General features: G+C 44.0%; 1 protein-coding gene and 1 long non-coding RNA gene across 2 annotated transcripts in view; both read left to right on the forward strand.

Moving 5' to 3' along the window:
• Positions 1-15040, forward strand: part of ZC3HAV1 (zinc finger CCCH-type containing, antiviral 1) — a 62777-nt gene that overhangs the window by 43481 nt on the left and 4256 nt on the right. Inside the window, exons 10-12 of the mRNA XM_086688998.1 lie at positions 1915-1996; positions 2759-2889; positions 4154-4287. Coding sequence (XP_086545124.1) covers positions 1915-1996; positions 2759-2889; positions 4154-4287 — 347 coding nt within the window. The remainder of the gene's footprint in view (positions 1-1914; positions 1997-2758; positions 2890-4153; positions 4288-15040) is intronic.
• LOC147583025 (uncharacterized) lies at positions 7783-14997 on the forward strand. The gene is made up of 2 exons (XR_015244718.1): positions 7783-11445; positions 11692-14997. It is a non-coding gene; the product is annotated as an uncharacterized LOC147583025 (long non-coding RNA).

Consider the following 15040-nt stretch of genomic DNA (forward strand, 5'->3'; position numbering starts at 1 on the left):
GCTGTCAGCACAGAGCCTGATGTGGGGCTCGAACCCGTGAACCGCGAGATCATGACCTGATCCAAAGTTGGATGCTCAACCGACTAAACCACCCAGGCGCCCCTTGTTGTTGGTTTTTAAGAAACTAAGCGATTCGTCCTTAGAGAATTTCCCACATTCAGAATGTATCAAATTTTTTTTTTTAATTTTTTTTGTTAACATTTATTTATTTTTGAGACAGAGAGAGACAGAGCATGAACGGGGGAGGGTCAGAGAGAGAGGGAGACACAGAATCTGAAGCAGGCTCCAGGCTCTGAGCAGTCAGCACAGAGCCCGACGCAGGGCTCGAACTCACATACCGCGAGATCATGACCTGAGCCGAAGTCGGACGCTTAACCGACTGAGCCACCTAGGCGCCCCCAGAATGTATCAAATTGAATGCCTATGGGGTCATCTGATAAGAAATTTCTATGAGCTCATGGCTTGTTCAAGATTTAGAGGCTTGATTAGATCAAGGTTCCATTGTTCGTTAATGGTACAATTTAACTGCTACTTTGTACTTCCTGTCACATCACAGTAGGAGGCACATAATGTCTAGTTGTCCTCCTTAAAATTTGTTTAATGTTTATTTATTTATTTTGAGAGAGAGAGAGCAAGAGAGCGGGGGAGAGGCGGAAACAGAGAGGGAGACAGAGAATCCCAAGCAGGTTCTGTGCCATCAGCACAGAGCCTGACATAGGGCTTGAACTCAGGAACGGCGAGATCGTGACCTGAGCTGAAGTCCGACCGTTAACCGACTGAGCCACCGAGGCACCCCTAGTTGTCCTATTTTTAGTGACGAAGACGAGACAGGGTTGTGTTCATTCCAGTCTGACCTCTCTGTAACAACCTCACTGTTCCTCATCTGTTCTCTCACTCGATGGTTGCAGTCGCTCCTGCTGGTCACCGTTTCAATCCTTTATTTCATCAGCAGTTATGAAATGGTGGTTTTCTAATCCTGTCAATTCTGCAGTTACTAGCTGTGTACTGTCTGCTAGGAAGAGTTTTCCTCCTGTGTAGTTATCCTGAAATACAGTTTCTACAGGAAAGACAGCAGGATTCTTTCCCTGGTGCTTCTCGTCTACTCCAGTGTTTATAGTTTCTCAAAGACACTGTAAGACATCTTAATGCTCGCTCGCATATTAGATCCTTTGAAGGTTGAGCAGGAATATAAAAAGGAAGGAATGCTTTTACATCTTGAATCAGTGGGAAAATAACATTAAATTAATTTACCAAATTATGGGTAATGACTGCATGTAAAAAGCTTTTTTTTTATTATTTTTTAATGTTTATTTTTGAGACAGAGAGAGACAGAGCATGAATGGAGGAGGGTCAGAGAGAGAAGGAGACACAGAATCTGAAACAGGCTCCAGGCTCTGAGCTGTCAGCACAGAGCCTGATGCGGGGCTCAAACTCACGAACTGTGAGATCATGACCTGAGCCGAAGTCAGCCGCTTAACCGACTAAGCCACCCAGGCGCCCCTAAAACGCTTTTTTTTTTTTTTTTTTTTTTTTTAACATTTATTTATTTTTGAGAGAGAGAGAGAGACAGAGACAGAGCGTGAGCGGGGCAGAGAGAGAAGGAGACACAGAATCTGAAGCAGGCTCCAGGCTCCAAGCTGTTAGCACAGAGCTCGACGCGGGGCCTGAACTCATGAACTGTGAGATCATGACGTGAGCTAAAGTCAGATTCTCAACCGACTGAGTCACCCAGGTGCCCCGGATAATAACTGCATTTTAATAGTACAACTATACCAGGAATGCACAGGAAGGTAATCCAAAATAAAATACAAAGAAAATATTCTCTGGGAAACCTTGGCTTAGTGACTGGAATTTTGGGACAGAACTTGGGCCTATGGAACAGAGAGCCAAGTGAATTCTTTCTCTTACTTGTAGGCATCAGCCGGTGCAGACCCTGTCAGAGCCGTTAACCTCGACATTGTTCCCTCAGCAGGAGTTCGGCTTGAATGGTTATGAGGTACTGCTTTTTGCTTTTTGGTGTATCAATTGTTTAGAAATGGGGGAAGGGGCTTAGCTGTAGATCTGTGTGTTTGGATGAGAGAATGGTTGGCTTCTATGAAATTCATGGATCAAGATTCAAAGGCCTCCAAATGGTAATGGCGCTACTTTCCCAGAGAACAGCCACCCCCTCCAGGTCACCTTGCTGCCCTGCCATACCCGATCCCTTTGGGGCACGTCCTTGAGAGAACCCTCTGAGCTATTAGGATCTCTGCTTCATGGATGACAAAAGCGGGAAGTCAGAGAGTGAAAGTGCCTCATCTGTTAGTGGGACTTAAAAAGCAGGTTTCTGGGGGAGGGTACAAACTGCCTCAGCTCGTCACCTACCCTGGTTGGGGCAGTACTCGTTCTATACCGTTCCGCGTCCACGTCACGCTCCAGATTTGAGTGCAGACCTCTTACGCACCTTCAGTGCCTCTGCCCCTGCTCTAGCTTAAGGCCCTCCCAGGTCACTGCACCAAGCCCGACACCTCCAGGGGGCGTCCCTTTGCCTTTAAGCATCGTGCGTTGCCAGCCATCAGTCAGCCTGCTCCGATGGGCCCAGTGCCAGCGAGTTCCTGAATAGAATGAACTGCCAGATGTGGAAACCCTAAGCCAGCTTATCCCACCTGCTGCTAGGGGCCTGGCAAGGATACCCCATGGCATCAGGGGCCACGTGTATGGACATATCGTGCTCTAAATGTCTCGTGTTTCACGTTTACATGGTTTTTAATTTTCTCAGCTGTTAGAGATCAATCAGCAGACTCTGGAATATGACACAATAAGCGAGCGTTTTAAAGCTTCCATGAAAAATTTCAAGATTGAAAACATAAAGAAGATCAAGAATACAAAGCTCTTGAATGCTTTTGAAAGGTTGGTGGCCACACGATCAGGGTTTTTCTTTGTTTTTTGTTTTTCTTTTTGTTTCAATGTGAAGTTTGAAAGGATTAGTTATAAGCTGTACTTTAAAACCAGTTCACTGGTTTATTTTATTTTACTTTATTTATTTTTTTAATATTTATTTATTTCTGAGACAGATCATGAGTGGGGGAAGGACAGAGAGAGAGGGAGACACAGAATCAGAAGCAGGCTCCAGGCTCTGAGCCATTAGCACAGAGCTCGATGTGAGGCTTGAGCTCACGAACCGCGAGATCATGACCTGAGCCGAAGTCAGACGCTCAACCGACTGAGCCACCCAGGCGCCCCATGGTTTATTTTATAGTGAAGAGTGTCTTCAGGGTCTAGTTGGTTTTTTCATTTAAAAAAAGTTTGTTTTTTAATGTTTATTTTTGAGAGAGAGAGCTAGCAGGGGAGGGGCAGAGAAAGAGGGAGAATCAGAATCTGAAGGAGGCTCCAGGCTCAGAGCTGTCAGCACAGAGCCAGATGTGGCGCTCGAGCTCACGTGAAATGGTGACCTGAGCCGAAATCAGACACTTAACCCACTGAACCAGCCAGGCGCCCCTCATTTTCTTTTTTTTTTTAATGTTTATTCACTTTTGGGAGAGACAGCATGAGCAGGGGAGCAGCAGACACAGAACTCAAAGCAGACTCCATGCTCTAAGCTGCCAGCACAGAGCCCGACGTGGGGCTCAAACTCACCAACCATGAGATCGTGACCTGAGCTGAAGTCGGACGCTTAACTGACTGAGCCACCCAGGCACCCCTGGTTTTTTCATTGTGTAAACTCGAACTTCTCTCTTTCGGCTTCACTTTTATGATTCTTTGATTTCATGTGTCTGTCATTTATTTTTATTTTTTTAATTTTTTTTTTTTAAACATTTATTTATTTTTGAGATAGAGATAGACAGAGCATGAACGGGGGAGGGTCAGAGAGAGAGAGGGAGACACAGAATCTGAAACAGGCTCCAGGCTCCGAGCTGCCAGCACAGAGCCCGACGCGGGGCTTGAACTCACGGACCGCGAGATCATGACCTGAGCCGAAGTTGGACGCTTAACCGACTGAGCCACCCAGGCGCCCCAGATGTGTCTGTCACTTAAAAGTTTTCATAAATTTACTTTTTTTGTAGCTGGAACAAGAAAATTTTAAGGCAATTCGACTTTGGTTTGGGATTAATGTCATTAACTGGAGTGGGGAGAGGAATGCTCTGGGCGTTAAGTCTCACATTTCCTTCATTAGGAAGAAAATGAAGATGAACAACAAAAGGGAAAACATCCTGTTTTGTGCCACAAGCCGCGCCCATGTGGAGTCTATCTGTGCGAATAATTTTGACTGGATCTTACATGGGACTGATGAAAACAAATATGGAAGAGGTTTGTGCTAGAATAGAGACGCCTCAGTAGTAGAATCGTATCTCAGGCTCTATTATGAGGTATATGCCATGAATTTGTACTCGCCAGCACGTGTAGGCTTTTTGCATGCATGGAGAATTAAGCTCTTGTTAATCTTTTGTTTTTCTTTTTGAGAAAGAGAGAGAGAATGAGTGGTGGAGCAGGGGGAGAGAGAGAGAGGGAGACACAGAATCCGAAGCAGGTTCAGGCTCTGAGCTGTCAGCACGGAGCCTGTCACAGGGCTCGAACTCACGAGCTGTGAGATCATGACCTGAGCTGAAATCGGACGCGTAACTGACGGAGCCACCCAGGTGCCCCTCATGTTAATCTTAAATGCCCAAATTAGAGTGGTACATTGACCTGGGACTTGATTGCTGTACCATAGTCCTGCTCCTTCCTGTCTTGGGTTTTTTTGCAGGGTGGAAGGACCGAAGAGTTTCAGACATGCTTGCAAAGGATTCTACCTGTCGGCTACATTGTCCGCCATTACTTCCGTTCTCGCTATGGCTCTTCCTGACTTGTGTCCAACCCTGTGAAGCCACTAGAAGTAGCCTTCCATTGCCACTGATAGGTTCTAATCATGGGAGGAGAGGCCTCTCTCTGTCTCAGGCCATGCTGGGTCACCTGGGGACTAAAGTCACGTGGGTCTGCCCACACACATAGTGTCTTTTTCAGCTACTTCTTTTTGTTCCTAAATTCTCCCATATAATCCTTTTCTTTCTTTCTTTCTTTCTTTCTTTCTTTCTTTCTTTCTTTCTTTCTTTTTTTTTAAGAACTTCAGAAGTTCAGGGGCACCTGGATGGCTCTCAGTTAAGCATCCAGCTCTTGATCTCAGTTCAGGTCTTGATCTCAGGGTTGTGAGTTGAAGCCCCACGTTAGGCTCCATACTGAGCATGAAGCCTACTTAAAAAAAAAAAGAATCTCAAAAGTTTAATTTTATTTAAATTATGAGCTACTTTTTAAAAATGTTTATTCGTTTATTTTTGAGAGAGGGAGAGCAGGGAAGGGGCACAGAAAGAGGGAGAGAATCCCAAGCAGGCTCCGTGCTGTCAGCTCAGAGTCCGATGTGGGGCTTGATCTCGTGAATGGTGAGATCATGACCTGAGCGGAAATCGAGTTGGATGCTTAACCAACTGAGCCACCCAGGCGCCCCTGAGCTACTTTTTACTTGACTTAATTTCTCTCTCTCTCTCCCTCTCTTTCTTTTTTTTGAATCTAGTTGACACACAATGTTACTTTCAAGTGTAGTACAGCTTGGTGATTTGATACGTTTATTCCTTATGCTATGTTCACAAGTATAGCTGTCATCTGTCCCATTACATCCCTGTTACAGTATCATTGACTGTATTCCTTAAGTTGTGCTTTTCATTCTTGTAATTTACTCATTCCATAACTGGAGGCCTGTATCCGTCTCCCCTCCACTCATTTTGCTCAATCAACCCTCCTATCCCCTCCCCTCTGGCAACCATTGGTTTGTTCTCTTTATTTATAGGTCTGATTCTGATTTTTGATTGTTTATTCTTTCTTTTTTTATATTCCATTTATGTGTGGAATCATATGGTCTTTGTCTTTCTCGGTCTGACTTATTTCACTTAACGTAATAACCTCTAGATCCATCCATGTTATCTCAGATGGTATGATCTCTTCCTTTTTTATGGCTGTGTAATATTCCATTGTGCGTGCATGTATGTAGGTATGGGTGTATATGTACGTGTGTGTATTTGGCACATTTTCTTTATCCATTCATCTGTTGATGGACACTTAGGTTGCTTCAATATCTTGGCTGTTGTAAATAGTGCTGCAGTAAACATAGGGGTGCATATATCTTTTCAAGTTAGTGTTTTTGTTTTCTCTGGGTAAATACCCAATAGTGATATTATTGGATCCTGTGGTATTTCTGTTTTTAACTTTTTGAGGAACTTCCATACTGTTTTCCACAGTGGCCGTTCCGGTTTATCTGTACTGGTTTATCCACCAACAGTACACAAGCATACCTTTTTTCCAGATCCTTGTCAGCACTTGTTGTTGCTTATCTTTTTAATTTAGCCATTCTGACAGGGGTGAGGTGATATCTCATTGTGGTTTTGATTTGCATTTGTGCGAATCAAATCTGATTCTCATTTGTATTTGATTCGCATTAGTGATGTTGAGCATCTTTTCATGCGTCTATTGGCCATGTGTATGTCTTCTTTAGGAAAATGTCTATTCAGGTCCTTTGCCCATTTTTTAATCAGGTTATTTTTTGGTGTTGGGTTGTATCAGCCATGTAATTCTTAAAACAAACAAACACAAAGAATCACTCATCTTAAGGAGACAATTAATAGTGTATCAATTCTCAAAGGGGGCTCAACTCCTACAACTAAGATTAAATTCACACATACTCCAAAAGGTAAGAAGCCAATCAGTCAGCCAACAATTTTCTTTAAGTTTATTTATTTTGAGAGAGAAAGAAAGAGAGAGAGAGAGAGGGAGAGTGAGTGCAAGCAGGGGAGGGGCAGAGAGAGGGAGAGAGATTCCCAAGCAGCCTCCACGCTGTCATTGCAGAGCCCGGTGCAAGGCTCCATGTCACAAACTATGAGATCACGACCTGAGCTGAGATCAAGAGTCAGATGTTTAGGGGCACCTGGGTGACTCAGGTGGTTAGCGTCTGACTTCGGCTCAGGTCATGATCTCACGGCTCGTGGGTTTGAGGCCTGCGTCAGGCTCTATGCTGACAGCTCAGAGCCTGGAAACTGCTTCAGATTCTGTATCTCCCTCTGCCCCTCCTCCGTTCATGCTCTGTCTCCCTCTACAATAGATAAACATTAAAAAGAAATGTAAAAAGAGTCAGATGTTCAACTGAGCCATCCAGGCGCTCCAGTCAGCCAGCAAATATTTTTGAGTGCCTTCTGTACACTAGATAGTGGGGACGTAGATGTGAACTAACTAGATATGCCCGCCCCCCAAATTACTTCACATAATTAATTAAGTGATTGCAAATGTGCAGCTACTATAGAGGAAGTGAACAGGTCCTATGGACACCTGACCCGGCTGGAGAAGTGTTCCCAGGGAACGGCCCAGGAGGGTTTATCTGCATTAGAGACTCAGTGTGAAAAGTAAGGGATGAGTGGTGTAAGATACGGCCCCACGGGAAAGAATTGAAACCTGACTCTAAGGGCATGGGAAGCTCACGAAGGGTTTTAAGCCAATGACTGGATGAGAATTTCATGTTTATGAAGTTTAAATGCATCAGTAAGGGGCGCCTGGGTGGCGCAGTCGGTTAAGCGTCGACTTCAGCCAGGTCACGATCTCGCGGTCCGTGAGTTCGAGCCCCGCGTCGGGCTCTGGGCTGATGGCTCAGAGCCTGGAGCCTGCTTCCCATTCTGTGTCTCCCTCTCTCTCTGACCCTCCCCCGCTCATGCTCTGTCTCTCTTTGTCTCAAAAATAAATAAACGTTAAAAAAAAATTAAAAAAAAAATAAAAATAAAAAAATAAATGCATCAGTAAAACTTACCTAGAAATGGGATGACTATCTTGAGCGAGATAATGTTTCTCTTATATTAGAACTCAAAGGAATATATATCCTAGAAAATGGAAATCGAGTATATACGTGTTCTTAGGTTTTTGACCCTGATAGTGACATACATGGGCGTGTAGTCTGGTTTTCCTGTCTTATAAATGGCAGGGCACTGAAACCCTCTGAAGTGCATCTTGATAGTTTGATAGTGCGATCACTTTTCCTTTAACTTGGCAAAAGAGGAGCGTTCTCGATAGCCAAGAAAAAACCCTGTGGGTGGTGTGGAAGAAAGAGACAAGAATGGGGTCTGCAGTTCTCACAGATGGGCCAGAGGTCCGTCCAGGAGCTGTGCCCATGTTTCCCATGCTACCCTCCCTTGAGAAGGTATTGATGCTTCTACTTGGCCTGCCTCCTGTTACACCGAGTTAGGAGGTGTTTTTGTTTTGCTTGTATCTATCTATCTATCTATCTATCTATCTATCTATCTATCTGTCTATTTTTAAAGTTTATTTATTTTGAGAGAGAGAGAGAGCATGAGTGGGGGAAGGTAGAGAAAGAGGGAGACAATATCCCAAGTAGCCTCCACACTGTCAGCGCAAAGCCCGACGCGGGGCTTGAACCCACGAACTGTGAGATCATGACCTGAGCCGAAACCAAAACTCTGAACGCTCAACCAAGTGAGCCGCCCAGGCGCCCCTGTATTTATTTTTAATGTCAACATTCCACTTGCATCACCTGTGATGGTATCAGTCCTGTCTAGATAGACGGGTTTGAACCACTGGGCCCATAATCTTAAAAAATTCAGACAGTTGTCCTAAAAGAGGCCCAGTGGTAGATGTCAGAGATGTTGTTCCTCTCTGAGGGAAAGTAAAGCCCCCCCCCCCCCCCCACCTTGTGCATGTGTGAAACCACTCCCTTAGGCTGTTATCTGTATGATTTCGTATGTGACTATGTTAAGGGGAGCAGTCTGGACTGAGGATAAGAACAACAGTTAGGTAGGGACACCTCAGTGGCTCAGTTGGTTCAGTGTCCTACTTCGGCTCAGGTCATGATCTCACGGTTCGTGAATTCGAGCCCCGCGTCAGGCTGTGTGCTGACAGCTCGGAGCCTGGAGCCTGCTTCGGATTCTGTGTCTCCCCCTCTCTCAGACCCCCCACTGTTCAGTCTCTGCCCCTCTCCCTCAAAAATAAATAAACATTTAAAAATTTAAGAAAAAAAAAAAAAGAACAATTGTTAGGTAAAAGCCACTCAACTTCACAGTCAGAGGAGATGATTACAAACTCAGACTTGGATAAAGAAATAGAAGCAAGATGAAATTAGAAGAAACGGCACATGTCTGGGGGGTAGCTAAGCAAAGAAGGACGTGCCCTGGTTATAAACTGGATTCAAGAGGCCAGATGGGAAGCCCTTAAGGCCAGGGAACATATTTGGGATCCAGGGTGCTGGGGGCATCAGAACATATCTAAAATCTCCCAGGATTCTGCAACCCAGGCTCCTCCCAGTGCTAAATGGTTGGAAAGAAAGAAACAAAAATGTTATTTATTTATTTATTTTTTTTTAACGTTTATTTATTTTTGAGACAGAGAGAGACAGAGCATGAACGGGGGAGGGTCAGAGAGAGGGAGACACAGAATCTGAAACAGGCTCCAGGCTCTGAGCTGTCAGCCCAGAGCCCGACGCGGGGCTTGAACTCACGGACCGTGAGATCATGACCTGAGCCGAAGTCGGCCGCTCAACCGACTGAGCCACCCAGGCGCCCCACAAAAATGTTATTTTTGAAGGTAATGTGAGTGTCTTTATGTAGCAAACCTGAAAGGGATCCGCAGAGAATTGGGATGTTGGCGTTCTACACAGGAAGTGGGACACGGGTCCCTCTGCTACGGGGCTCCTCTCTGTCATCCCTGACAGGCCCCGCCCAGGATCCCTGAATAACCGAGTTGGAGCCAACTTGACCCGTTTTGACTCCCAGCCTAGAAGAGGGTTCCTTTCCCCGGTCTTATTCAGAGCTCTTTCTAGTTAACAGAGTCCATTATTTTTTGCAGTGCGTATCCAGATCCTATTTTGGTAATCAAAAGCTGACTGTGATTCTTCCTTTCTCCTTATAGATGTCTTCCAAAGATTCTTCTCTCTGAGGCTGAGAAAGTGTCTGGCTAAAATAAAAGGTGGTTAGATATAAAGAATGGTAAAAAGAAAAACAAAAAAGCACAATATTATCCCATTATGTCAGTTATACTGAGAGTGAGAAAAAAAAGATAAAGTACATTACAGGAAGACAGCATATTGTAAAGTCTAAGTATGACCTCCAGGATAAACAAAAGCTAGCTAGGCAAAAAAGGCAAAACGAAACAAAAAAGTTGGGAGAAGAGTGTTTATGAAGACTAGAGATTGACAAAGGCCGGGCAGGCTGTGGGTCCGGTGTGAGCGACAAAAGGTGTGGCCGGTGAGGTCGGTGTCTGATCCTGAAAAACCTTGCAAGCCATGCTAAGGGGAGGGATTTGTCTCTGGAGGGCAGCCGGAAACCACTGCTGGCTTTGGGAAGCAAGTGCCAGGGCCTGGCTGCAGTGTAAGAAAGGATGCGGGTCCAAGTCTACAGGTGTTGTAAGAGTCCAGGTCAGGGGCGCCTGGGCGGCTCAGTCGGTCAAGCGTCTGACTTGGGCTCAGGTCATGATCTTGGTGCTTCACGGGTTCCAGGCTCAGAGCCTGGAGCTGCCGATTCCGTGTCTGCCTCTCTTTCTGCCCCTCCCCTGCTCGCACTCTCTCTCCATCTCTCAAAAGTAAATAAACATTAAACAATTTAAAAAAAAAAAGGGTCCAGGGCAAAAGTAGGGTGGCCGAGATCCATTTGGAGGCAGAAGGGATCAAGAGGATGTTGGGGTTCAGGGAATCTATCACGTGTAAGAGGTATTTGCAAGAAGGGTTGGATCACTGAATGAAGCAAATGTACTTCCAGATTATATGATTTTTATTTTTATTTTTCTGTATTTTTAAAATGTGTATTTATTTGACAGAGAAAGAGAGAGAGAGAGAGAGAGAGAGAGAATGTGACTGGGGGAGGGGCAGAAAGCGAGGGGGATAGAGGATTTGAAGCAGGGCTCAAACTCACCAACCCGGAGATCATGACCTGAGCCAAAGTCAGATGCGCAACTGACTGAGTCACCCAAGTGCCCCTATAAATGTGATTCTTAAAAACTGATGATTCATTTTATTTTTTAAAAATGTTTATTTATTTTGAGAGAGAGTGTGAGCATGCAGGCAAGTGAGCAGGGGAGGGGCAGAGATAGAGGGAGAGAGAGGATCCTAAGGCTCCTTGCTGTCAGCTCAGAGCTTCTTAGTTGGTTGAGTGTCGGACTTCTACTCAGGTCATGATCTCGAGGTTCTTGAGTTCGGGCCCCGCGTCGGGATCTGTGCTGACAGCTCAGAGCCTGGAGCCAGCTTCGGATTCTGTGTCTCCGGCTCTTTCTGCCCCTCCCCCACTTTCTCTCTCTCTCTCTCTCTCTCTCTCTCTCTCTCTCTCTCTCTCTCACAAATAAACATTAAAAAAAAAGAAAAATAGCTGAATAATCAAATCAGGACTCAGACTTTATTACAAAATAGACAAAAATTAATTTAACAAGTATAAAAGTAACTCAGTGCCCTTAAAACAGGCACAACTACGGGGCGCCTGGGTGGCGCAGTCGGTTAAGCGTCCGACTTCAGCCAGGTCACGATCTCGCGGTCCGTGAGTTCGAGCCCCGCGTCGGGCTCTGGGCTGATGGCTCGGAACCTGGAGCCTGTTTCCGATTCTGTGTCTCCCTCTCTCTCTGCCCCTCCCCCGTTCATGCTCTGTCTCTCTCTGTCCCAAAAATAAATAAACGTTGAAAAAAAAATTTAAAAAAAAAAAAAAAAAACAGGCACAACTATCTCGGAATGTTGCAAATAATTTCATGGCTTTATCAAGCACTACAGATGCACACTGAAGACAAATACGGATGAAAATTTTGTTTATTGTTTTTATTCCATGTGCTTGAAGTCAAATACATTTTTACCAGTAACTCCATACTATTTATTTGACTTGACACCTTTTACATGGATAACTTAGAGTTAGTTCAGTTATCTGGAAATGTTCGCTTTCTGAAAGAAGGACTTGGAATTGGAAAGAGCGAATAACTGTGTTACGAGCAGCCCAAGTTGTTGTCATAAAATTCCTATACTGAAGCTTGTGTACGTTTATTCTTGGGAGCTTCTCAGAATCATTTAGTTTTATTTCAAAACAGTGTCTTGTTTTGTCTTTTTTTTCTCTCAGCCCAGCAAGCATGGAGTGGGAGTAAAGAGATGTTAGAGGTGGGCAGCGAGAAGAAAGTTAACAGTTTTAAGTGGAGAATGAGAGGGGAAATGATCCACAAGACACAAACACAACTTTAACATTTGTTTTTCATGCTGCGGGTAGACCATTAGTGTAGGGGTAAATGGCTCTGTCCCCCTTAGTAACTCAACAGGGCATCCCTATGTTGTAACATCCCATATATCAGGATTAATATATTCATCTGACGCATCAAGAAAAGAAAGGGCACAATGAGTTGTTCTTTTTTTTTTTTTTTTTTTTTGGTGAAAGCAAGCGCTTGTGGGGGAGGGAGAGTGAGATTGGGGGAGGGGCAGAGAGAGAGGGAGACATCCGACAGTTGAGAGCTCAATGCAGGGCTCTTGAGCTGAAGTTGGACACTTACCTGACTGAGCCACCCAGGCACCCCAAGGTGTTCTATTTTTTAAATCCGAGAAACGTGTCTGTTTTAGAGAGATTTCCTTACAAAAAAGCTTAAGTTGTTTAGAAGTTCCAGAAACTGATGTGTGAGGAATGGTTCTTTGCAGACTCATATATAATGATGCACAGAGATGGGTAGTGTGATACAGAGTTTGCAGTGGGTGTCCATCGAGTCAGAAATAATACAAATAAAGAACGCACAGCCTCTGTATACCCCAGGTTGTTTGCAGAAGGGCTAATTAACACAGTAGTACAGATGCGTACTTGGCCATCTGGGAAAACTAAGGAGCTGGAACTAGCTGGGAAGGGGGGGGGGGGGTCGCTGGCAATGACAGAGGTGGAGTGTGTGGCCCAGTAGAATTGTTGGGGGATGATGAGTTTTGTTTGTGTTTTTGGTCATTTTCCAGTTACCTACTGGCCTACTTTATGAAATTATTAAAAGATCTGGGTGGACACTGTCTTGAATATAAGCTTGTTTTGGGTATACGTCAGTTAAAAAACAAAGGCAGGGCGCCTGGGTGGCTCAGCCACGTGTCTGACTCTTGATTTTGACTCAGGTCATGATCTCAGGATTTGTGGGCTTGAGCCCCGCATCAGGCTCTGCACGATTCTGTCTCCCTACCTCCCGTTGAATACACTTTCTCTCTCTCTCTCAAAATAAATAAACTTAAAAAAATGAAAAAAAAAAAAAAGAAAGGCAAAAATACACCAGGAAACAAAGATATGAAAAAGCAGTTCAGAGAATATGGAATACACCAATAAACATACGAAAAGATGCTTGATGTCACTCGGATTAAGGGAAATGCATATTAAATTCAGATTTTTTGTGTGTGTGCTTTGTATTGGCAAAAATTAAAAGGATAGTTGATATCCAATGCTGGCAAAGTTGTGGAGAAATCGGACTTTCTCCATTGCTATTAAAATTTTTAGGCTGCTTTTGGAGGGTAGTCTGTAATATCTGTCAAAATTTAATATGCTCTATCCTTTGACTCAGCCATTATAGTTTTACCGTCTGTTCTACAGAAAGACTTATACAGGCTACCAAAGGTGTATTTACTAGGATATTTTAAAAGCATTTATTGAGAAGTGTCTTGGTAATAATAAAAAAGTGAAAACAACCTATATTTTAATCAGTACAGAAGTAGTTAAATTATGATACATCCATACAATGGAATTCTGTGCAGTCTTTGAAAAGAATAAGGTAGGGTGAGGTGAAGTGACAACAAAATTTCTAGGGCTAAAGTGGAAAAAAATACAGAGCAGTTCATACTGTATAATCCCATTAATGAACAAATAACATCGAACTGTACCAGAGTAAATGTGTTATATGTGTATGTAAATACACAGAAACAGATGAGAGAATCCCCTCCAAGCTGGTAACTGTGTTTGGGAAGGAGAGCGGGGCCAGAAATGGTAGTCGGTGATAGTGTTGAACACCATTTACCCAGAATAGCCAGTATCTGACCTATTCAGGATGAGCAATATTTCTGGAGTTCAAACATCTAAAATTATAAAAAATCAGCGATAAAAAATAAATAGTATAAATGAAAAAGTAGTAAATAGTTGTTACCATAAATACAGTGAATTCATTTTACTTACTAACTTTTGCATAGAAAACCAGAATTTGCAAATATACACATCTGTTAAAAAGACAGAGAAAAGTATCTGGCAATGACAAAAATTAAAATAGGAAATTTTATTTATTTATTTTTTAAGTTTATTTATTTTGAGAGAGAGAGAGAGAGCGAGTGAGAGAGCGCGCGCACAAGCAAGGGAGGGGAAAAGAGAAGGAGAGACAATCCCAAGCAGGCTCAGTGCCATCAGCGCAGGGCTTGAACTCACAAACTGGGAGAGCATGAGCTTGACCTGAGCCAAAATCAAGAGTGGGACGCTTAACTGACTGCACCACCCAGACACCCCTAAAAATAGGATATTTTAAACTTTTTTTTTTTTTTTTAAAGAGAGGGAGCACAAGCAGTGGAGAGGGTCAGAGGGAGAGAAACAGAGAGAGAATCTCAAGCAGGCTTCACACCCGGTGCAGAGCCTGATGCAGGGCTTGATCCCACCAGGACCCTGGGATCATGACCTGAGCCAAAGCCAAGAGTTGGACGCTCAACCAACTGAGCACCCAGGCACCCCTAAAATAGGAGATTTTGTCAGGAAATCACTGTTGGTCTGCTGAGTATAGAAACCTCAGTGGTGTCGAGGTTGTTTTATAGTTGAGGACAATAGATCAGCTATTTTGAAAAGCTCTGCCAGGGTTTGTGCTACACCTTTCCCTTCCACATTTTCTAGGACCCTCCCATCAGTAGTAAATGAGCTTTGTTCCTTAAAATGTATGCAATATGGGGGGCATGCATCGGGCTGTGCACTGGGTGTGGAATCTGCTTGAGATTCTCTCTCTCCCTCTCTCTCTTTCTCTCTGCTCCCCCCACCCCCACTCTTGGGCTTGCTCTCTCTCTCTCTCTAAAAAAAAAAAAAAAAAAAAAAAAAGTACACAA

The sequence above is a fragment of the Puma concolor genome, chromosome A2 (genome assembly GCF_028749965.1).
Source record: "Puma concolor isolate L17-30 chromosome A2, mPumCon1.1.hap2, whole genome shotgun sequence".
In the NCBI taxonomy this organism is placed as follows: domain Eukaryota; kingdom Metazoa; phylum Chordata; class Mammalia; order Carnivora; family Felidae; genus Puma; species Puma concolor.